Raw genomic sequence first — 20,757 nt, 5'->3', positions numbered from 1 at the left:
GCTCTTTATGCGCATGTATGACGTCATTATTTGTCTTCTTAACGTGCTCTAGTATTCTTCGTCTTCATCCTTTTTTCCGCGTTTTGCTCAATGCGGAGAGGCGAAAAGCGCGCGTCAGGTCTTATTCAAGCACTCTAGGTACGTGCAAGAAGCAACGAGTCCGTAAGTAGGCTATTTTTGATCAATTTCTCAAGGGGGCCTTCTATTCACTGTTGATAACGCTGCCAAACTGAGCATTTATGCAGCCAAACGGCAGAAATAGTATAGAAGAAGGCTTTTCTTCAATATCGATGTCATTGGATGCCAATTACGCCGAGAAAACGTCACCAATTGGGACTGGCTATATAACCGGAAAAGCCGTCCTGCGAACTTGTGACGCCCAAAGCTTTTAGCTGACAAATCCACTAGCGTGCGTTGCGAAAACGAGATAATTATAAAAGCCACTTTGCTTCTGCTTCCACTCACTCCGGCGTGTGGGCCAAGAAGTTTCCTAGTTCGCGCGATCATGGGCTTCTTCGGCGCCTATTTTGGCGTTCTGATGTGCTTTCATTGGCTAGCAGCAGGTCAGCAGCGATATTCTCGCTGCGTTGACTATTACAAGACTGGCAGCACGATCGACGGGCAGTACGATTTAGAAATACTTCCGCGGATTGTCGTCTCCGTCTACTGCAAAGGTATGCTTCCGGAAAAGAGAAGAAAGATCTTTATTTCGTTTCTTCTTTCTTCTCCTTTTGTTGATTGCGCTAATCTAAAATATACCTGTATGGCGCACAGCGGGGCTGTCAGCTGAGATAGGGTTGTTTGGGGGAAAAGCTAGAGTCAGGCGCTAGGGGGGCAGAAACGGACTTGACGTTTGATAGTTGCTAAAAATGGGCTCCGCGGGGCCACCGTGTAAGACGAAACTGGACCTGTGGCACAAGGGTCCCTATAGTCGTTCGCATTTTATACTCGTTCGCGTTCTTCTGCCTTTCTAAAGCCGTATCCAGGCATCAGTTCAGACGGACTGTATAAACAGTCTGGAATGCGTTTATCCCCACGAACGCTTCCTTACTAATTACTTATTTTGTCTGTATACTCTACCGCACTCAACAGGAAGCAGCTTAGGCGGGCCTTTGACCGTGTTTCTCTTTGAAAGAGGAGGCTCGGTTCTCTTTCAGCGGTTCTAATTAATAAACGCAGCCTTTTTTGGGTAGGACCGGTTGCATTGTAATTTGGAGAGGCACTTCATCTTAGCCTTTAGCTAACCGCGGCCATAAACTTATCAGTTCAGTCACTTTTTGAACCATGCTCTGTTTTAATTAGCTGTGGGTCGAGTCGTCACTTCTGCACATTTTGCGTTGCTTTATGACCAGAACGTCTTAGTTGAATTTTTTTACAGACATGAATACGGGAGAGCCTTCTGAATACATTTCGCTCAACTCGTCCCGGGAAAGAAACTATGCCAGTTATGACAAGCTACTTGGTAAGAAGATTAGCTAACTATCAGCGGTCTGCTAAAATTTTGCGATGAGTTATTTTCTGACTCTCTCTTGAATGAGATTTTTCCGGAGCTAAGTCTCAGTGCAAAAACTGTCTAACGGTTTTTAGGTTGTCCTCCCACTGTGCTTCAGCGAATCTGGGACGAATGGGGTAAAACTCACTTCACCCTCATTCGTTTTGATTTTGACTCGTGGCTCGTGACGACGAACGATTTCTCATTCGCAGCTTCCGTCGAGGACGGTTCCAATATACCGTGAGAACACAAACAATTGTTCTCGCCATTAATCTGTTGTGTTTAGCTATGGCCAAGGTGGCGATAATCAAACAACACTAACCTGTCCTTTTCGCGGGAACTTCAATATCGACTTGACTTCAACTCCTTTTCAAGTTGATCCGCAAGTGACTTGGTCGTGGGAGGGGCCAATGAGCAACAATCACTCTGTGTCTTTCTCAAGTTAGTGTGTTTGTTTGCTTGTGTAATAGTTTCTATTTGTTGTTCATGTAGACTTGCGACAGATCGTTAGCGGGCGGTGTGGAGGATTTCCCGGTATTTGTTTTCCTGTGCTGCCGTCAAATCGGTCGATTGCGCGACTCAAACTTCGTCTTGTCTCGACACATCCATGTCTAACGAAAAATCCTTGTCAAAATTTACAAGAGTAAAGGTTTTATTTACACGTACGTTATGTATGTACATACTGTATTTGTACCGTGCGAGCAGAGTCAAACCAAAATGAACTCTGTACCTTTTAGCTGCGGGAAAGGCAAATTCTAACGCAAATGGAGGAGGCGGAGGGGGAGGCCAAGGAAAACCAGGTGGTGGTGGCGGCTACGGCACACCGACATACATCTGCAGGCCAGAGCTGGGTATGAAATGTTCAACGTTCATCAGCCCACTGCAACAGACGGCAAGTGGCATTACTTTGCTCTAACGTATGATAAGAAGACAATTCGCTTCGCTACTACTTATTAGACGGTGTCTTGAGTCACAGTCTGGTAAAACATGACTCTATTCATCTTTCAAATGATCCCATCCTCATCGGGGCTTCTGGAGGCTGGCACACCGCTCCAGACTTCAGCGGGAAATTGGCAGCTGTTCGACTCTCTAAGCGAGCTCGTAGCGCTATAGAAATCCAGCATGCCTACAACATGGGAAAAGCAATGTTGGAATGCTCCTGAATTTTGATTTGCATGCGGCAGCTGCTTTACTCGTGTCTTTTGTTTTGCTGCTTCAAATCAATGTTTGCGCATGTATGACGTCATTGTCTTAGCGTACTCTAGTCTTTTTTTCGTCTTCATCCTTTTCCGCGTTTCGCTCAATGCGGGGCGGCAAAAAGCGTGATATTCAGGCGCTCTAGGTACGTGGGAAAGAAGCAGCGAGTCCGTAAGTAGGCGATTTTTGATCAATTTCTCAAAGGGGCCTTCTTTATGCGATTCCCCGTTGAGCGGTTATGCCGCCAAGCGGCCGAAGATAGTATAGAAGAAGGCTTTTATTCTATGGATGCCAATTACGCTGATTAACGACGAATCCATGCACTTGCGTCACGGTGCGTAAACTTCCTTGCCACATTAATTATCCTTCTGCATCCACAGTTCCACTCACTCCGGCGTGTGGCGAAGAAGTTTCCCAGCTCGCGCGATCATGGGATTCGTCGGCGCCTATTTTGGCGTCCTATTCATGGGCCTTCATTGGCTAGCGGCAGGTCAACAGCGATATTCTCGCTGCGTTCACCATTACAAGGCGGGCAACACGATCGACAGGCATTACGATTTAGAAATACTTCCACGGATTGTCGTCTCCGTCTACTGCAAAGGTATGCGTCCTAAAAAATCTTCCGAAAAAGAGAAGGAAGATCTTTCTTTCGTTTTTTTTCTTTCTTCTCCTTTTATTGATTGCGTCATTGCGCTAATCTAAATATACCTGTATGGCGCACAGCGGGGCCGTTTTGCCTTCAGCTATTCATGCAGAGATATACGTTTGTTTGGGGGAAAAGCTAGAGTCAGGCGCTAGGGCGCATGAAACGGTCTTGACGTTTGATAGTTGCTAAAAATGGGCTCCGCGGGCCACCGTGTAAGACGAAACTGGCACAGGGGTCCCTATAGTCGTTCGCATTTTACACTCGTTCGCGTTCTTCTGCCTTTCTAAAGCCGTATCCAGGAACCATCTGTTTTAAGTAATCTGGAACGCTTCCTTACTATTTTTGTCTGTTTATTCTACCGCACTCGACGGGAAGCAGCCTAGGCGGGCTTTTGACCGTCTTTCACTTTCAAAGAAAAGTCCGGTTCTCTTTCAGCCGTTTTTATTAAAACGCAGCCTTTATGGGTAGGACCGGTGGCATTGTAATTTGGAGAGGCGCTTCATCTTAGCCTTTAGTTAACCGCGGCCATAAACTTACCAGTTCAGTCACTTTTCGAAGCATATTCTGTCTTAATTAACTGTTGGTTGAGTCGTCACTTCTGCACATTGTGCGTTGCTTTATGACCAGAATGTCTTAGTTGAATTTTTTACAGACATGAATACGGGAGAGCCTTCTGAATACATTTCTCTCACCGAAGAAAACTATGCCAGTTATTACAAGCTACTTGGTAAGAAGATCCGTTAATTATCAGCAGCCCCACTAAGATGAGTTATTGTCCCACTCTTTCTTGAATGAGATTTTGCTGGAGTTAATTAAGACTCAGTGCAAAAACTGTGTAATTTAGCGGTTTTTAGGTTCGCAGTCTGCTTGCCCTCCCACTGTGCCTCAGCGAAACTGGGACGAATGGGTTAAAACTCACTTCACCCGCATTCGTTTTAATTTTGACTCGTGGCTCGTGACGACGAACGATTTCTCATACGCAACTTCCGTCGAGGGCGGTTCCAATATACCGTGAGAAAGAGGAGAACACAAACAATGGTTCTCGCCATTAATCTGTTGTGTTTAGCTATGGCCAAGGTGGCGATAATCAAACAACTCGAACCTGTCCTTTTCGCGGAGACTTCAATATCAACTTGACTTCAACTCCTTTTGAAGTTGATCCGCAAGTGACTTGGTCGTGGGAGGGGCCAATGAGCAACAACCATTGTGTGTCTTTCTCAAGTTAGTGGGTTTCTTTCGCTTGTGTGTAATAGTTTCTATTTGTTGTTTATGTAGACTTGCGACAGAGCGTTAGCGGGCGGTGTGGAGGATTACCCGGTATTTGTTTTCCTGTACTGCCGTCGAATCGGTCGATTGCGCGACTCAAACTTCGTCTTGTCTCGACACATCCATGTCTAACGAAAAATCCTTGTGAAAATTTGGGAAAGTGCCTTGTCAGAGACGCTAAGGCGTACGACTGTTCGTGCTTACCCGGCTCGAGAGGACCAAACTGCGAAGAGTTCCTAGGTAAGTTGATTAGCCACTGAATGCTCAAAACGGTGGTCTCCGATTCTCTTCTCTATTGTCGTGGCTTACAGCGTCACTTTGTTTATTTTAAACAGAGACCACCAACCGGTTCAATTTTTGCGCTCAGGAAAAAGGGCTGGTTTGTCAAAACTCGGGGACGTGTGAGAACATTATCAAGACGGCGATTACAACGTATGGAGGTGACGGCGGCCAAGAAACCTGCCAACTTCCTTTGACTTGGTTAGGAAAGCCTGTAACACAGTGCGTTTCGAACTGCTCGGTGATTAGTTAATACTGGTTGTTTTAATTCTTATTTTAAGTCTGCTGTTGTGTTAAAGGTTGGCCCCCTTTTGCCTGTTCTATTCACATCGATGGTGGCTTTGTTAGGTTTGGATGGTGGACTCCGGGTACTGTGTACACGTTGGAAGGGTGGTTTAGGCCGACAGCCCGTGACAAGGTCTCTTCTTTCTGATCTACTGCAGCATTGTTATTTATGTTTCTATTTTTGTTATTTTTTTGTCTCTTTCAGAGTATTATGGGCAAGTTTCGTTCTTGCAGCAAGATGGGCGTTACTGTTGAAAACGGAAAGTTTGCTCTTATCGTTGTGCCTGTCACGGGCTGCTCAAAGAGCTATCAAACTAGAACTATAGCATACATCAATCAATGGCATCATGTTGCAATGACAGTAGACGGCACTAACGCGCGGCTCTACGTCAACGGAAGTTTGCTTACAACGGCTCGAACGCGTCCTTTTGTTCTTTCAGCTCCAGAAGAATTTCAGCTTGGAAGAGAGCACTGTTGCTCAAATAATGGATTCGTGGGCGATATAAAAGTGCCTCGATCAACCTTATTTCTTCGCTTTTGTTATTAGCTTTGTTTACCTTTCAGAGCTTCACGGTTTGGAAGAGAGTTCTAGAGAAAAAAGAAATTGTTGACCACTACAATGACCCAGTAAAAGACGTCAATACAACCGTAAAAATCTCTACATTCTGCTGAATTAAATTTGATATCTGTTTGTTACAGCACGACGTCATTTATAATCGTTTGCTAGTTCATTATGATTTTTGTATGATTAATGCACAGCCCGATTGCCAAGGCACTGATTGGGGGTACAGAGACTGGTATCCTGTGGATGGCGATGTCGTATCCGGTGTTCACTGCAATGTGCGTACTTTTGCCATAGAAGCCAATGTTACCGTAAAAGTGGCGCCGTGGAAGAACAATTCGGCAAACTTAAGAGAGAGTGGAACTTTTCATCTCTACGCTCGTGATATCATTATTGATGGGACTCTTACCGCTAGAGGAGCTGGTTACAAGGGCGGTGAAAAACCGACAAAGTTTAACCTCTTTGGCAGGCAAGGCGAAAGCTATTTGTGTAGGCTTTTATTTATCCATCTAAAATTTTAATATTTTAAAATAAATTAAAGTAAACTAATTATATTATCAGACAAACTTCACCTTGTAAAACCTGTTCATGCTATTTCTGAGAAAAGAAGCTAAATGAATGAAGTTACGTCTGATAATATAATAAGTAAGTAGTTATGCAGTTTGCTTTCGATTCAAGACTAAATGTTTCATTTACACGTGCGTTATGTATGCACATACTGTATTTGTACCGTGCGAACAGAGTCGAACCAAAATGAACTCTCTACTTTTTTTAGTTGCGGGAAAGGCAACTTCTAAAGCAAATGCAGGAGGCGGAGGGGGAGGCCACGGAAAACCAGGTGGTGGTGGTGGCTACGGGACAGCGGGGTAATACAAATGTGACTTTGCTTGTTATGCTGATTCTGTAGCTGTAAATTTTCTCAGGGAACCTGGGGTAAACGAAAGTCAAGACGGTGTCGGTGAAGGAGGCGGAACGTACGGAAATCGCAATTTGGCTTTTCTGTATTTGGGCTCAGGCGGTGGAAGCGGAGGCAGCTATGTCAATGCCTCCGCTTCAGTGCTTTACGGTGGAAAAGGCGGCAACGGCGGCGGAGCAATTCATTTGGACGCTCGCAACAGGATTCGAGTCACTGGTCACGTTTCTGCTAATGGAGAAGATGGTGAAAGCGGGTGCGAGAATATAGAGTCTTTTTTTAAGAATTTTGAAAGGAAAATCTTTAGTGGTGCTGGCGGCGGCGGCGGTGGTTCGGGCGGCAGTATTCATCTTAGAGGACCGAAGATTTTTGTAACTAGTCGTCGGGTAACGGCGATTGGTGGTAGCGCCGGGTGCGGAACGTTAGGCTGTGGGGGCAAAGGAGGGTTAGGTCGGATTGGCACTTTTTCTGACACAGAAGTTTTGAACAGGATTTACGGGACGTCGTTCGTTGTATTACTTATTTTGAATTGAGTTTTTTGCGCAAGCTATTGTTTGTTTGTTTAGGATCGTGCACTTTTGGCTAGGGAATCTATTTCAATAAGCCAGATGAACTCATCCAATGATCAGTCTGTCTACCGTGGTTGCCTTGAAGGGTATCGTCATTTTAGCTATCGTGTGCCTATTACTAATGAAGAAACAGAATTGATGACACTAGATTTCTGCCGCCAAAAATGCTAGTACGGTTTAGGCAATAATTTTGCACTACTCAATTTCGTATTTCAGCGCCAAAAACTACAAGTTTTACGGTGTGCAGAATGCGAGTCAATGCTTTTGCAACAACGCCCGTAAAGGTTCAATGGTGGACGAGAGGTTCAATTTTGAGCGTAGTAGGTGGCAGTTTTTTACAATCATTTATTTTAGTGAGTGCAATCTTCCGTGTTCTGGAAACAAGAGCCTTACGTGTGGCGGTTTTGAGAGTTCATCCATCTACGGTACTATTACACGGCAGCCTGCCTGGGTTAAAGCCAGGTGGACGTGCAAGCCTTGGTGTCCCGTGGGCTTTTCACAAAATTCGAATCAGGTACAGCTGCGCTACTTACATGCACCGACCGTGCAATGCATGCACCAATGAATGCGGCTAATTTCGAAAAGGGTTTGCCCGTAACGTTAATTCAATTTAGCCGCTTTACGGATTTTGTTCAAAGATGGCACGCTTCTGGGATTTCAAGTGCAACTGTTCATCTGGTTGGCACGGAAAGCTCTGCGAACACGGAAGCTCCAAAGGTGAATACGGTCCCAACTGCGAGAAAGATTGCAAGTAAGTAGCGCAAAGCAGACATTAGTTCTGTAGAAGAAATTTCTTTATTATCAGAAGTCTAAACAATACCGGTTGCGATTCAGTGTCGGGAACTTGCAAATGCCTTCCGGGATGGGCCGGCCCGACTTGCTCTCCAGGAAATTTGGGCCCCTCGTGTTTCATTATTTCATGTAAACCTCATATCTTAACAGATTCTTCGGTTCCTCAATTGACAATTATTGTGTCAGTCATAAGCTCAGTACTTGCCTTGATCATTTTTGGGACTATCGTCACCTGCATCCATCGCAAACGACATCGCTCATCGACTGCTGCGATTGAGCTGCGCGACGATTGGGAAATCCGTCGTGGCGACGTATATATGCTCGATAAAATTGGCCAAGGCGCTTTCGGCGTCGTGCTCAAAGCTCAACTTTACTGCAAATCATTGCCGCGGTCGTCGCTACGCGATCCCGACGGGGAAAATAAGCGGATTGTGGCTTGCAAAATGGTGAAAGGTAGGCCTCTCTTCTATGCACAAAAGGGCTCTTAGTATTTACGATACGCCAGCCGGGCCTTTAAATTTCCATGCCATGATGCGGCATATTTTCTGTCGAAATCGCTCTGGTGCATAATTGACTTTTGAATATTTAGGACCATGTCAGCAGGACTCTGACTTCATGGACGAAATCAAACTTATGAAGCGAATCGGGCAGCATCCACACATTGTCAGCATGCTAGGATGCATTACGAGGAGTCAGCCACTCTGCCTCATCGTCGAGTACTGTTGCCACGGAGACCTGCTGAGCAACCTTCAGAAAGGAAGACTTGAGGTACGTAGAGGCAGAAACAGGGAGCTTTGCATTAAAACGTGAATGATTGGCGGTCACAATTGGCACATAATGTTTTCCCGTCAAATGATTCGTTTGGCCCGTTAGTGTCAGGGACGAATTTAGGATTTTTTGGGGCCTTACTGGCAAAAAGCTGCAGGAAGTATACTTGCTTGCACTTGCCTGTCATTGAAAGCACTCCTAATTTATTGAAACGCCTAAAGAATTTAAAGAATTTAAGCCTTGGCATTTTTGGGAAAGAGGGATTCCGGGTCGCATAAACCCCTACGTGTAGTTTAGGGATCCGGTTTTTGACGCGTTGTGAGGAGAGCGCTAAATCAAGCAAGCTAAGTGCACTGTACTTTTTATTCATGCAGTACGTCAAAAGCCAGCAGAACACGGATAGAAGCTGCCCTAAAAGGAATATCGAGTCGGAGGCACGTAACTTTATCGGAAAAAGTGCAGTAGTACCATGCTATTTTTGCTATCTAAACAGGATTTGACGTTCAGAAAACATTGCACGAAGTTAGGTAGCAGTTGCGGGTCGAAGCTCGACGAGGATCAAGAAATGTCTGAACATGCGTTCAAAGATGAGGAAAATGTCGAAGGGGTGTTTACGGCTTCCGATCTACTGTCGTTCGCCTGGCAAATTGCATCTGGAATGGTAAAAGAACTTTAGCAATCAAGTACATTTTTGTCACAGAATTTTAAACTGCAGGAGTATTTGGCCGGAAGGGGTCTGGTTCATCGCGACTTGGCGTGTCGAAATGTTCTAGTCTGCGAAAACAGTCTGCTCAAGGTGTCCGACTTTGGACTAACGAGAGCGGTCTACCAGGACGGCGTGTATTTACAAAAGAAAGCGAGGCGTCTTCCTCTTCGATGGATGTCAATCGAGGCCATCACACACCGCATCTTTACAGAGAAGAGCGACGTGTAAGATTTACATGTCCATTTTACATACTAAAATATTTTTTTCTTTTCGTTTTAGATGGTCGTTTGGCGTAGTTATTTGGGAAATATGCACTTTGGGTAAGACTATTAATTATTATTTTAAGTATAAAGAAGTATATTTCCAGGCGGTTTTCCTTATTCATGCATGTCTGGTAAGAAATTCCTATCGTATTTGCGTGGTGGCAACCGTCTGGCTTGTCCAAAAAGCTGCTCCAAAGAACTGTAAGCTTTTCGCTCTGCATTCTCGCCCTTTACCGACCAATGCTGCTTTATGCACTAACATGTAGATACACACTGATGACAGAGTGTTGGCGCTCGGATCCTGAACAGCGTCCAGGGTTCAGCGTTCTCTCGCAAGAGCTTGGAAAAATCCTCGAATCGGAACAACCTACAACATACATCGACCTTGATATTTCCAATGCCGATTGGGACTTGGATTCAATAACTGTAATGACAGATTCGTCAGAAAGCTCTGAAAAGTCTGCTGCTAGCGTAGACTGTAAGGAGAGTCAAACAGCTGGCAAGCAGTCCTTGGATGGCTTTTTCGTTACTGCCCTATAAGGTACAGGTGTTTCTTATTTGTAAGTTAGGAGGTGCTGCACGTTTTAGAGTCAAGTTTGAACACTCGTTTGTTAATGAAATAATGCACGCTTTTTCACTGGCTGTCCTGTACCTGTATTTGCAATCTATGTTGCAATCACGTGATATTTGCCTTCGAAGCCCCTTTAGTAGGGCCCTAGCGACTCGATTATGCGCTTCGACAGTGAGCAGTGCAAAATATCACCGGTGAAAGCAGCTAGCTGTTCTTATCACCGTCTGTCAGTCGAACGTTCACGATTGTTCGAGCCGCGCGCCGTCGAGGACGGGGTCAAAGACTTCGAAACGGTAGAAGAGAGGCCTGTCGACAATGCACTTATTCAGATTGACGTAGGCTTATTGAGCCATAGCTACGATTGAACGGCCGGGCTCCTTTAGGGGGGCTACCAAGTATGTTTTTCTTTGCAAGTAGGATTATCGATTGCAAACGTAGCTTAGGACCCTGGACTTGAAGTCAAAAGTCGACGCGTGGATGTGTTGTTTTGACGGACACGGAGGCAGCCCGGCGCGTACGTCGTATAGACACACGCGCCGTCGTTGCGTGGGATATTCACTCTTCTAGACTAGAGTACTTGTCTATAGTCGCTACTCCTCTTGCACTGTTCAAACTAATCGTTTCTATAGAACACTCCGTATCGCCGTTAGTTTTACGAAGGACAGGTGAGCTGTCGGCGACACACACAATCAGACGAGACCTGATGTGAGACGATTGAATTTTTTTATCATTCCTGCAGATCACTCTTACGGTCTGTGCTTCCGATCGGATCTCCTAAGTGGATTCGCGGTTGGAGTCCGCAGAGGAATCTCCGATTCGCTTTCTTTCCTCTTACTGTCACAAGGGTGATCGCTACTGCACCGTTCTTCAGACTGTTTATCAATCATGCAGATGAATAGCTTTAGCTAATGGTGAGTCTGACACAAGACAATACTAATTTCGTGAGGCAGGAAGAGAGCAGTTGTCAGGCGGCGTCAATCACGAATGCCTACGGGGGGGTCGCGTCGTTGATATAGAACGAACTTCGACATTCTGTTTTCGACGATCGAAGTGTGCTCAATCGCACTTTTTCAATGCGGATTTCCTGAAGTGTGTGACGCGGAAGTGGGGCCGGGTGTGCAGCTCAAAAGCGGACCTGTCGATTGGAGAACACCTTCGAGCTGCGAATCAACGAGCGTGCGTTTGCAAAAACGAGATAAAAAATAGAAGCGAACCATATTGCTTCTGCTATCACCCACTCCGACGTGTGGCAAGCTCTTTAGACGTAGCGCGGTCATGGGCTTCTTCGGTGCCTATATTGGCGTTCTAATGGGCTTTCAATGGCTAGTAGCGGGTCAAGAGCGATATTCTCGCTGCGTTGACTATTACAAGACGGGCAGCACGACGGACGGGCAGTACAATTTGGAAATACTTCCGCGCGTTGTGGTCTCCGTCTACTGCAAAGGTATGGTTTGGGAAAAATCTTAGGGGGAAAAGAGAGGAAAGATCGCTCGTTCTTCTCCTTTTGTTGGTTGCGCTGATCTAAGTTTACCTTTGTGACGCGCAGCGGGGCTACGTTTTGCCTTCAGCTATTCATAGATAGGACGATTTGGGGAAACGCTAAAGTCAGGTGCTAGTGGCTCTGTTGCAAAAAATGGACTCGACGTCCTATCGTTGCTGCCAAAATTGGACCACACGGGGACCACTGAAAATGGACCGAGTAGAACGAAACTGGAATTGTGTCAGAGGGGTCCCCTATCGTATTTGTAGTTTGAATTTTCTTCTACCGTTCCTAAGCCGTATTTAGGCATAATCTGTCTAAGGCGCTGTTCAGTACACAGTCTGGATTGTTTTTTTCTCCGCAAGCGTACACCCAGACTTGGTCAATTTTTAACACGACGTCTCTTATTCATTTTTACAGGCATGGATAAGGGAACGCCATCTGAATACATTTCGCTGACCCAACGAAACAACTACGCTCGTTATTACAAGCTGCTTGGTAAGAAGATCAGATAATTATCAGCTATCTGTTAAGATTGTTTCAATAAATAAATTTTGCAATAATGAGTTAAGTGTCTCTCTCGAGATTTCACTTGAGTTGCATCATTTTATTTAGGCTTGCCGTTTGCCTGTCGTCTCACCGCGCCTCAACGGAACTGGGACGAATGGGGTGAAACTCACTTCAACCGCGTTCGCTTTAATTTTGACTCGTGGCTTGTGTCGACAAACGATTTCTCATACTCAACTTCCGTCGAAGGCGGTTCCCATATACCGTGAGAAGAACGCAAAAAGAAATTGTACTTGCCATTTCTTTGCCGTCTTAGCTATGGCCAAAGCGGCGACAAGTTTTATAGTCAAACGACTCGAGCCTGTCGTTTTCGCGGTGCCTTTGAAATCGACTTGACTTCAACTCCTTTTCAAGTTGATCCGCAAGTGACTTGGTCTTGGACAGGGCCAATGAGCAATAAACCTTCTGTGTCTTTCTCAAGTTAGTGAGTTTTCGTCGTTATTACTTTCCTATTTGTTCTTTATGTAGAATTGCAACAGAAGGTTAAAGGGCGTTGCGGAGGGGTCTGTTTTCCCGTACTGCCGTCGAATCAGTCGTTCGCGCAACTCAAACTTCGTCTTGTCTCGACGCATCCGTGTGTAACGAGAAATCCTTGCGCAAATTTAGGAAAATGCATCGTCAGAGACGCTGCGACGTACGAATGTTTGTGCTTACCCGGCTCGAGAGGATCAAACTGCGGAGATCTCCTAGGTAAGTTTATTACACACTGCATGGACGACGAAGGGGGTCTGCGATTTATTTTTTCTCTGACGTTTCTTCTGAACAGGCAGCGATCAGTTTGATTTTTGCGCTTGGAAATCGCGAGAAAAGGGCCCGGTTTGTCAAAATTCGGGAAAGTGCGAGAACGTTCTCAAGACGACGAGCACGCGTACGACGTACGGAGGTGACGGCGACCAAAAAGATTGCAAATTTCCTTCGACTTGGCTCGGAAAGTCTGTAACCCAGTGCGTTTCAAATTGCTCGGTGATTAGTAGAACTAGTGATTTTAATTCCAATTTGAAGTCAGCTCTTGTGCTAAAGGTTGGACCCCCTTTTGCCTGTTCTGTTCACACCGATGGTGTGAGTGGCTACGTTGATCTTGGATGGTGGTCTCCCGGTAGTGTGTACACATTGGAAGGGTGGTTCAGGCCGACGACATATGTGGTTGGTCGCAAGGTATGATTGCTCATATTCATAATTATTTGCTCTATGGGTTAGTTAACTAAAAACCGTTTTTCTTTTGTCTCTTTCAGACTATCATGGGCACTGTTAAGAGTTGCAGCAAGATGGGCGTTGCTCTCGATGACGGAAAGTTCGCTCTTGTCTACATGCCTCTTACAGGCTGCTCGAAGAGTTATCATACGGCTAGAACTAGGACTATAGGATACGTCGATCAATGGCATCATGTTGCAATGACAGTAGATGGCACGAAAGCGCGGCTCTACGTCAACGGAAGTTTGCTCAGATCTGCCCGAACGCGGACCGCTTTTCCCTTACCTGCAGATGGATTTCGTCTTGGAGGAGAGTACTGTTGCTTAGAAAATAGATTCGCCGGCGATATAAAGGTGAGTTGATTGACATTTTGAAATTCTACTCTTCTTATTGTAGGTTGCTTTAATTAAGAGCTTTATGGTTTGGAAGAGAGTTCTACATAGGAGAGAAATTATTGTTCACTACAAATACCCACTGAAAGACTTCAATACGACAGTAAAATTTCTGTGTTATACTAAGTAAAAATTTGATGCCTATTTTTTACAGCACAACGTCATCTATAATCGATTGGCAGCTCACTACGATTTTTGTTCGAATTTGCAGCCCGATTGCCGCGGTATTGATTGGGGTTACAAAGACTGGTCTCCTGCAGATGGCGACGTCGTATCCGGTGTTCACTGCAATGTGCGTACTTTCTTCATAGACGCTAATGTTACCGTAATAGTGGCACCGTGGAATCGCAACAACTTCGGAGCGAATGGAACGTTTCAACTCTACGCTCAAGATATCGTTATTAGGGGGACTCTTACCGCGAAAGGGGCTGGTTACAAAGGCGGTCAAAAATCGGCGAAGTCCAATCTCTCTGGAAAGCAAGGCGAAAGTTTTCAGTGTGAGTCAGTCAATGTCAATGATTAAAGTAAAAATCTCTCATAATAAGCTAGGTCTTATGATATGTTCATACGTATCTAGTTTATGTCTTTCCTCCGAGAGACTATAGTTTTACGAGGTGAAGTAAGTACAAATATTTAGACTCTAACAGTTCATTTGTACATGTACCGTACGAACAGACGTTGAAGCCTTACGGGAATGACGCGTTTATTTTTGTAGCTGTAGGAACGACAGTATTTGCTGCAAATGAAGGCGGCGGAGGGGGAGGCCTTATGTACGGAAAACCAGGTGGCGGCGGAGGCTACGGCACAGCGGGGTAATACACAAATGTGACTTTTTCCGGTTACACTGATTCCGCACCCGTGTTTTTATTCAGACAACCTGGCGTCGGTAAAGATAGCAATCAGTACGGAGTCGGCGAAGGAGGCCGCTCCTACGGACGTACCAATCTCCGAATTCTGCATTTCGGTTCGGGCGGTGGAAGTGGCAGCGACTATGTCAATGCCTCCGTCGGTGAAGATTCGGGTTCGGGCGACAGCGTCGATGTCCATGCCCTCGCTGGGGCGATTCACGGCGGCAAAGGCGGCAACGGCGGCGGAGCACTTCATTTGGACGCTCGCAATGTAATTCGAGTCACCGGTCAAGTTTCCGCTGACGGAGACGATGGTGAAGGGCGGTACAAAAGAACCTATAATCCTTGATATTTTTTTATTCAGAACTCTAACTGTTCTTTTAGGAACTTTGAAAAGGAAATCTTTTGTGGTGCTGGAGGCGGCGGCGGCGCGGGTGGCAGTATTTATCTCAGGGGGTTGGAGGTTTTGGTTAATGATAGTCGGGTGACGGCGTTCGGAGGTCAAGGCGGGTGCGGGACGTTTGGGTGTGGAGGTAACGGAGGTTCAGGTCGGATTCGCATCGATGCTGACGTGTTTACGGGGGAAACGATGCCAAGTCCGGAGTCTGTGCCATATCGGAAGACGTTCAATGTACTAGTAATTCGAAATTGGGTTAATCGCGCACGACATTTTTTGTTTAGGATCTTGCTACTTTGGCTAGGGAATCGATTTCAATAAGCAAGATGAATTCTTCGAATGATCAGTCTGTTTACCTTGGTTGCTTTGCGGACGTAGCTAATAAGCGTCATCTTAACTACCGCGTGCCTGTCACTGATGAACAATCAGAAATGATGACACCGGAATTCTGTCGTCAAAAATGCTAGTAATGCTAAGGAGGTTATTACGCACCAGTCAATGAAGTATTTTAGCGCCAAAAACTACAAGTACTACGGTGTACATAATGCGAATCAATGTTTTTGCGACAACGAATACGGAAACGTTGTCTTAGAGGACAGGTTTACGCAATACGTGCATGACGATTTTCTCTACTTATTGCATGCATGTTTTAGCGGCTGCAATCTTCCTTGTCTTGGAAACAGGAGCCTTTTGTGTGGCGGCTCTCAAGGAATTTCCACATACGGTCCTATACCAAGGCGCCCTGCCATTGCCGAGTTTGCAGCAAGTCGGACGTGCAAGCCTTGGTGTCGCGTGGGCTTTTCGCGCACTTCCAATCAGGTACAGCTGTATTAGTTGCACGTAGTCTGAAAACATGATTCATGCATGGGTAACGTTAATTTTAGCCGCTCTACGGATTTTGTTCCATTGTCAAAGCATTCTCGTGGGATTTCAACTGCAGCTGTCCAGCTGGCGTCCACGGAAGGCTCTGCGAGCTTCCGTGCTCTAAAGGTAAATACGGACCCAACTGCGAGAAAGATTGCGAGTAGGTGTAGCCAAAGCAGACGATAGTGCCAGACGAAACTTCTCTATTATTATCTAGATGTCAAAACGATGCCAGTTGTGATTCAGTGTCTGGAATTTGCAATTGTCTTCCAGGATGGACGGGCCCGACCTGCGCCTCCCCATGCTACCCAGGAAAATTTGGTTCCGACTGCAACACTTCCTGCAAATGCGTAGATTACTGCACTTCCGGCAGGCAAGCATGTCAAATCCTTGTTAAGCCTGCTGTATGTGCGCTGTATTTAGTTGTCCAGGAAAAAGCCTCGGTTTTATTTCTGAAATGGAATCGGAGCGGCTAGTGATCAATGACAGTTTGTATTTTTTAACCAATTCATCGGCTTTAAATCGTGCCGCCGTTCGAGGGGCTGTAAGCTCTGGTTTCAATGGGAGCGCGTCAACGAACGCGTCACTTGGAGTCATTTACGTATTTAATGTAAAATGTTCCTTATAACGCGTCCGTGCATGCAGCAATGCGGGTTTTTTTTCTTTAAGGTGTCGGCCGTTGACAAATACTGGCTCTGGCTGATGGTCTATGTTTCAAACGGAAACGATTATTCAGCTTCAACTTTTGTGGAATCACACGATCGTGACCGTCTGCTTTTCTATATTCACAATTCCGATTTCCTGGAATGGGTGAAATTTGGCGGTTGTTTTACGTTTTTCACTAGAGGATTTGACGGACTAAAACTTTACATTAACGAAAGTGGCATTCAGCTGGATGAGGTAAGTGAAGTTTGGCAAAACCTCCCTGACTGGCTTATTCAGTAAACATGACAGATTTCTTGGGGATTTGACCAAACTCTGAGCACCTGCAATAGTTTAACGGAAAGGTGCAGGTACGCTTTTTATAGCAGCCCCAGACGAAGCTGTGCAATTGCGTTGTGCAGGTGTGAGCATACGCGTAGATCTGACCGAAAAGGTACGTTCACTTTATATATAGATTATAGGCAATGGCGAAATCATGCAGCACAAATGTTAAGTTTTTAACGAATCACCTAATTAATTGTCTCATGTTTTTACAGATTCTTCGGTTCCTCTATTCACAATTATCGTGTCAGTCATCAGCTCGTCCGTTGTCTTCGTCTTGGCTGTTTTGAGTGCCACCTACATCCGTCGCAAACAACAGCGCTCGGCGTATCCCGCGTTTGATTCCCTTCAGCTGCGCGACAATTGGGAAATCAATCGGGGCGACGTGTTTCTGCTCGAAACTATCGGCCAAGGGGCTTTCGGCGTCGTGCTCAAAGCGCACCTTTACCACCAATCATCGCCGCGATCTCCGACGCGAACGTCGATGCGGTCGTCGATACGGAGTCGATTTCGAAGCGATCCCGACGGTAAAAAGAAGTCGATTGTGGCGTGTAAAATGTTAAAGGGTAAGTCATTTTATGCCCAGCTTTTAGTATAACACACGATCAGGCGGCATATATACAAGCAATTAAGCGCGTGGAATATTGATTGCTTAGGACCCTGTCAGAAGGACTCTGACTTCATGGAAGAAATCAAACTCATGAAGAGAATCGGACAGCATCCTCACATTGTCAGCATGCTCGGATGCATAACGAGAAGTCGGCCGCTGTGCCTGATCGTCGAATACTGTTGTCACGGTGACCTACTGAGCAACCTTAAGAAAGGGCGACTTGAGGTACGTTTTTAGAAGCAGAAACAGGGCGTTGTGCATGCAGTGAAACGTGAAGAGTTTATTCACAATTGCATATGGCCGTCAGGGGGTGGATTTAGGTTTATAAATAAGGCGTTTTTGCAATGATGGGCACTTAAGTATATCTAGGTCCTAAAGTTTTTTTCGGGGGATTCCTTTCACAGAATCATCTTAGATTATAGGTTGGGTCGAGGTTAACGCGTAATGGGATTAGCGCTATAAAGCAAGCTTGGTATACTGTGTTTTCTGCATTCTAACAGTACGCCAAAAGTCATCAGAAATCTGATAGAAGTTGCTCCAAGAAGAATAACTCCAACGAGTCGGAGGCACGTAACTTTATCTTGTATAACAAAACGGCACTGGATGAATGCGCTTTTTGCTTTATATACGTAGGATTCCGTGCTTAGCAAACATCGCAAGCAGTTGAGTAATAGTGACGGATCAAAGATTGATGAGGGTCAAGAAGAAGTGAATGAACGCACAGTCGGCGATGAGAAAAACGTTGAGAATGCCGAGTGGATGTTTACGGCTTCTGATCTATTGTCGTTTGCTTGGCAAATCGCATCCGGAATGGTAAAAGAACTTTTGCAAATGACTGAATTAGTGTCACAGAATTTTGAACTACAGGAGTATCTGACCGGAAAGGGGCTCGTTCATCGCGACTTGGCGTGTCGCAATGTGCTAGTCTGCGACGACAAGTTACTCAAAGTGTCCGATTTTGGACTAACGAGAGCGGTCTACAAAGACGGCGTTTATTTACAGAAAACAGCGAAACTTCTTCCTCTTCGATGGATGTCTATCGAGGCCATCACACACCGTCTCTTCACGGAGAAAAGCGACGTGTAAGTTTTACCTGCTAATTAATGTTATTGGCCTAAATGAGAACACGTCAATTTTTTCGTTTTAGATGGTCGTTTGGTGTTGTTATGTGGGAAATATGCACTTTGGGTACGATTATATAAATTCTCATTTTTAAATGAAGAAATTGCATATTGCAGGCGGTTTTCCTTATCCGTGCATATCTGGTAGGAATTTCCTATCGCATTTGCGTGGCGGCAACCGTCTGATTTGTCCAAAAAGCTGCTCCAAAGAACTGTAAGTAAGATCTTTGCTCTGTCTTTTTCGCTACTGAACGAAAAAATGCTTCTTTGTTCTTGTGCATTAGGTACAGACTGATGACTGAGTGTTGGCGCTCTGAATCTCGACAGCGCCCAGCGTTCAACGCTCTCTCGCAGAAACTGGGGAAAATGCTCGAATCGGAACAACCTTACGAGTACATCGATCTGGATTTTTCAAATCTCGATTTAGATTCAATAACTGAAATGACGGAGTCGTCAGACAGCTTTGAAAAGACTGCTGCGAGCGTGAACTGTGGCCCGTCGAAAGCGACCGCTGGCAAGCGGTCAGTGAATGTCTTGTTCAGTACGGAAGAAACTGCTGTATAAGAGGTTGACTACCCCAGTATTTGGGCTTACAACATAGGAATTGGACAAGACGGAAGTGGTGCGGGTAATCAACGCGCGAGACGTCACAGTTAGCGCACTAACAAATCGTAGCTACACGTGTGCGAGCAGGTTGTAGTCGCAATATAGAGAAGAGCCGTCTTTCGGGCGCTATAAGCTCCGTGCGTCTAATCGTTCGTTTCGACTCGCACCGACGCACGCCCGTCGACGTCGATCCCTCGTTGTCCGTCCGCGAACCAATCGCTCGCTCGCTCGCGCGACATCCGAATCATATTCAGCGGACGCGAGTTCGAGTAAGAAAAAAGGGGGCTCCCTCAACTTGCCACCCATCTCGAAGTCGCGTACTCGCTCCCGGAAACAAACGAATTTGGTACCTCCGGGCAGCCTTCTAGAAACGACTACGCTGTACTGCGAAAAGCCCGTGCCATGGGCTGCGACCGGGGAAAATTCGCAAAGTGCGCGCGTTCGTCTTAAAATGAAATTTTGAATAATTGATATATCTAATAATCAATTTTTTCAGAAATTCTATTTCAAATGCAGTGCTCATACGTACAACCGACGAGAAAGATTTCAGCATGCCCTTGTATCTCATACGAACGAATACACTGTCAGTGATTGAACGTGCCCCTACAGATCATGTGTGGAGACGAGCAGTACAACGTCATGATATGTATGGATTCTATATATGCCCAGTACTTAGTGACTGGCGTTTTTATTGAGACCGCTGATCATGGGTACATACTCGCCTGTCCAGGTTGGATTGAATTTTTAATTAATAAATAATGAGATCGGTTTGCTTTAGCTGAGTGCGAAAATTCTCACTTTCACGAAGTTAATCGCTTTCGTCTTCTTGGCCCGGAAATTAATTAGCAATTATTTTTTTCTTTTTAGTATGAAATGAATGCGTTCTTCAAATGGGAGACATTCTCTGCCACAAACAGGCTGTGGAATTGGAAGTCTTTTAGGAGACGAAACCAGGATATCCTCAATGCTCAGTAAGAACAGGCAGAAAATGCTCATCATCAAAAATATGACGTCATATGTTTAGCACGTCTTCTGTCGGCTTTGTTATGAGCCCTATCACACCGGCTCTTGCCAGCGCGTCACGACGTTAATAGAACAAAGTTCGACATTCTGTTTTTTTCGTGTGTTCAATTGCACTTTTTCAATGCGGAGTTCGTGAAGTGTGTGACGCGGAAGTGGAGCCGGGTGTGCAGCTCAAAAGCGGACCTGTCGATTGGAGAACACCTTCGAGCTGCGAATCAACGAGCGTGCGTTGCGAAAACGAGATAAAAAAATGGAAGCGAACCATACTGCTTCTGCTATCACCGACGTGTGGCAAGCTCTTTAGACGTAGCGCGGTCATGGGCTTTTTCGGTGCCTATCTGGGCTTCCTAATGGGCTTTCAGTGG

General features: G+C 45.6%; 3 protein-coding genes across 10 annotated transcripts; all 3 read left to right on the top strand.

Moving 5' to 3' along the window:
• The first annotated feature begins 54 nt into the window (after window positions 1–54).
• Window positions 55–2,712, top strand: LOC136194751 (A disintegrin and metalloproteinase with thrombospondin motifs 20-like). 3 transcript variants are annotated; one of them, XM_065983979.1, is made up of 7 exons: window positions 55–138; window positions 195–674; window positions 1,379–1,462; window positions 1,588–1,732; window positions 1,779–1,933; window positions 1,985–2,163; window positions 2,230–2,712. In XM_065983979.1, the coding sequence occupies exons 2-6, from the start codon at window positions 506–508 to the stop codon at window positions 2,137–2,139; spliced, it is 708 nt and encodes a 235-aa protein (XP_065840051.1). In that variant the 5' UTR covers window positions 55–138; window positions 195–505; the 3' UTR covers window positions 2,140–2,163; window positions 2,230–2,712. The 3 variants fall into 3 exon arrangements, with proteins under 3 accessions (XP_065840051.1, XP_065840049.1, XP_065840050.1); XM_065983977.1 differs by having other exon boundaries at window positions 1,985–2,135; window positions 2,230–2,711; XM_065983978.1 differs by having other exon boundaries at window positions 1,985–2,154; window positions 2,230–2,711.
• Window positions 2,713–5,101: 2,389 nt separating this feature from the next.
• Window positions 5,102–10,422, top strand: LOC136194750 (uncharacterized). Its single transcript, XM_065983976.1, has 21 exons — window positions 5,102–5,121; window positions 5,180–5,298; window positions 5,371–5,673; window positions 5,730–5,813; window positions 5,865–6,216; window positions 6,503–6,593; window positions 6,651–6,896; window positions 6,948–7,152; window positions 7,207–7,379; window positions 7,426–7,512; window positions 7,564–7,723; window positions 7,824–7,960; window positions 8,015–8,097; window positions 8,152–8,454; window positions 8,591–8,769; window positions 9,144–9,203; window positions 9,263–9,430; window positions 9,485–9,699; window positions 9,755–9,795; window positions 9,843–9,939; window positions 10,005–10,422. Exons 3-21 carry the CDS (start codon window positions 5,377–5,379, stop codon window positions 10,276–10,278), a joined length of 3,252 nt encoding a protein of 1,083 aa, XP_065840048.1. The 5' UTR covers window positions 5,102–5,121; window positions 5,180–5,298; window positions 5,371–5,376; the 3' UTR covers window positions 10,279–10,422.
• Window positions 10,423–10,484: 62 nt separating this feature from the next.
• Window positions 10,485–20,711, top strand: LOC136194748 (uncharacterized). Of its 6 annotated transcripts, XM_065983972.1 has the most exons (39): window positions 10,485–10,602; window positions 10,649–10,704; window positions 10,753–10,882; window positions 10,939–10,974; window positions 11,049–11,753; window positions 12,210–12,287; window positions 12,405–12,561; window positions 12,613–12,776; window positions 12,825–13,046; window positions 13,123–13,319; window positions 13,377–13,511; window positions 13,589–13,900; window positions 13,959–14,042; window positions 14,094–14,217; window positions 14,272–14,436; window positions 14,655–14,751; window positions 14,812–15,111; window positions 15,172–15,418; window positions 15,469–15,650; window positions 15,697–15,783; window positions 15,838–16,003; window positions 16,069–16,208; window positions 16,266–16,421; window positions 16,472–16,658; window positions 16,718–16,948; window positions 17,003–17,061; window positions 17,113–17,144; window positions 17,248–17,598; window positions 17,689–17,867; window positions 18,143–18,208; window positions 18,276–18,455; window positions 18,510–18,724; window positions 18,790–18,830; window positions 18,881–18,977; window positions 19,048–19,800; window positions 19,866–20,099; window positions 20,148–20,176; window positions 20,237–20,340; window positions 20,394–20,711. In XM_065983972.1, exons 5-35 carry the CDS (start codon window positions 11,585–11,587, stop codon window positions 19,325–19,327), a joined length of 5,100 nt encoding a protein of 1,699 aa, XP_065840044.1. In that variant the 5' UTR covers window positions 10,485–10,602; window positions 10,649–10,704; window positions 10,753–10,882; window positions 10,939–10,974; window positions 11,049–11,584; the 3' UTR covers window positions 19,328–19,800; window positions 19,866–20,099; window positions 20,148–20,176; window positions 20,237–20,340; window positions 20,394–20,711. The 6 variants fall into 6 exon arrangements, with proteins under 6 accessions (XP_065840044.1, XP_065840043.1, XP_065840039.1 ...); XM_065983971.1 differs by having other exon boundaries at window positions 10,693–10,704; window positions 14,094–14,436; XM_065983967.1 differs by having other exon boundaries at window positions 14,094–14,436.
• The last annotated feature ends 46 nt before the right edge of the window (window positions 20,712–20,757 follow it).

This window comes from Oscarella lobularis, chromosome 13 (genome assembly GCF_947507565.1).
Source record: "Oscarella lobularis chromosome 13, ooOscLobu1.1, whole genome shotgun sequence".
Classification (NCBI taxonomy): domain Eukaryota; kingdom Metazoa; phylum Porifera; class Homoscleromorpha; order Homosclerophorida; family Oscarellidae; genus Oscarella; species Oscarella lobularis.
The sequence above is the reverse complement of the archived record's forward strand: the minus strand, read 5'-3'. Positions and strand labels throughout refer to the sequence as shown.

Bases quoted from the DNA above. Each gene is read 5' to 3' on its own strand.
- LOC136194751 (XM_065983977.1), top strand. From the start codon at position 506: ATGGGCTTCTTCGGCGCCTATTTTGGCGTTCTGATGTGCTTTCATTGG. The intron at 1,463-1,587 runs GTAAGAAGATTA...AACGGTTTTTAG, and splicing joins CAGTTATGACAAGCTACTTG to GTTGTCCTCCCACTGTGCTT. The intron at 2,136-2,229 runs GTAAAGGTTTTA...TGTACCTTTTAG, and splicing joins CCTTGTCAAAATTTACAAGA to CTGCGGGAAAGGCAAATTCT.
- LOC136194750 (XM_065983976.1), top strand. From the start codon at position 5,377: ATGGGCAAGTTTCGTTCTTGCAGCAAGATGGGCGTTACTGTTGAAAAC. The intron at 5,674-5,729 runs GTGCCTCGATCA...TTTACCTTTCAG, and splicing joins GATTCGTGGGCGATATAAAA to AGCTTCACGGTTTGGAAGAG. The intron at 5,814-5,864 runs GTAAAAATCTCT...TGTTTGTTACAG, and splicing joins TAAAAGACGTCAATACAACC to CACGACGTCATTTATAATCG.
- LOC136194748 (XM_065983971.1), top strand. From the start codon at position 11,585: ATGGGCTTCTTCGGTGCCTATATTGGCGTTCTAATGGGCTTTCAATGG. The intron at 12,562-12,612 runs GTGAGAAGAACG...TTGCCGTCTTAG, and splicing joins GAAGGCGGTTCCCATATACC to CTATGGCCAAAGCGGCGACA. The intron at 18,725-18,789 runs GTAAGTTTTACC...TTTTCGTTTTAG, and splicing joins TTCACGGAGAAAAGCGACGT to ATGGTCGTTTGGTGTTGTTA.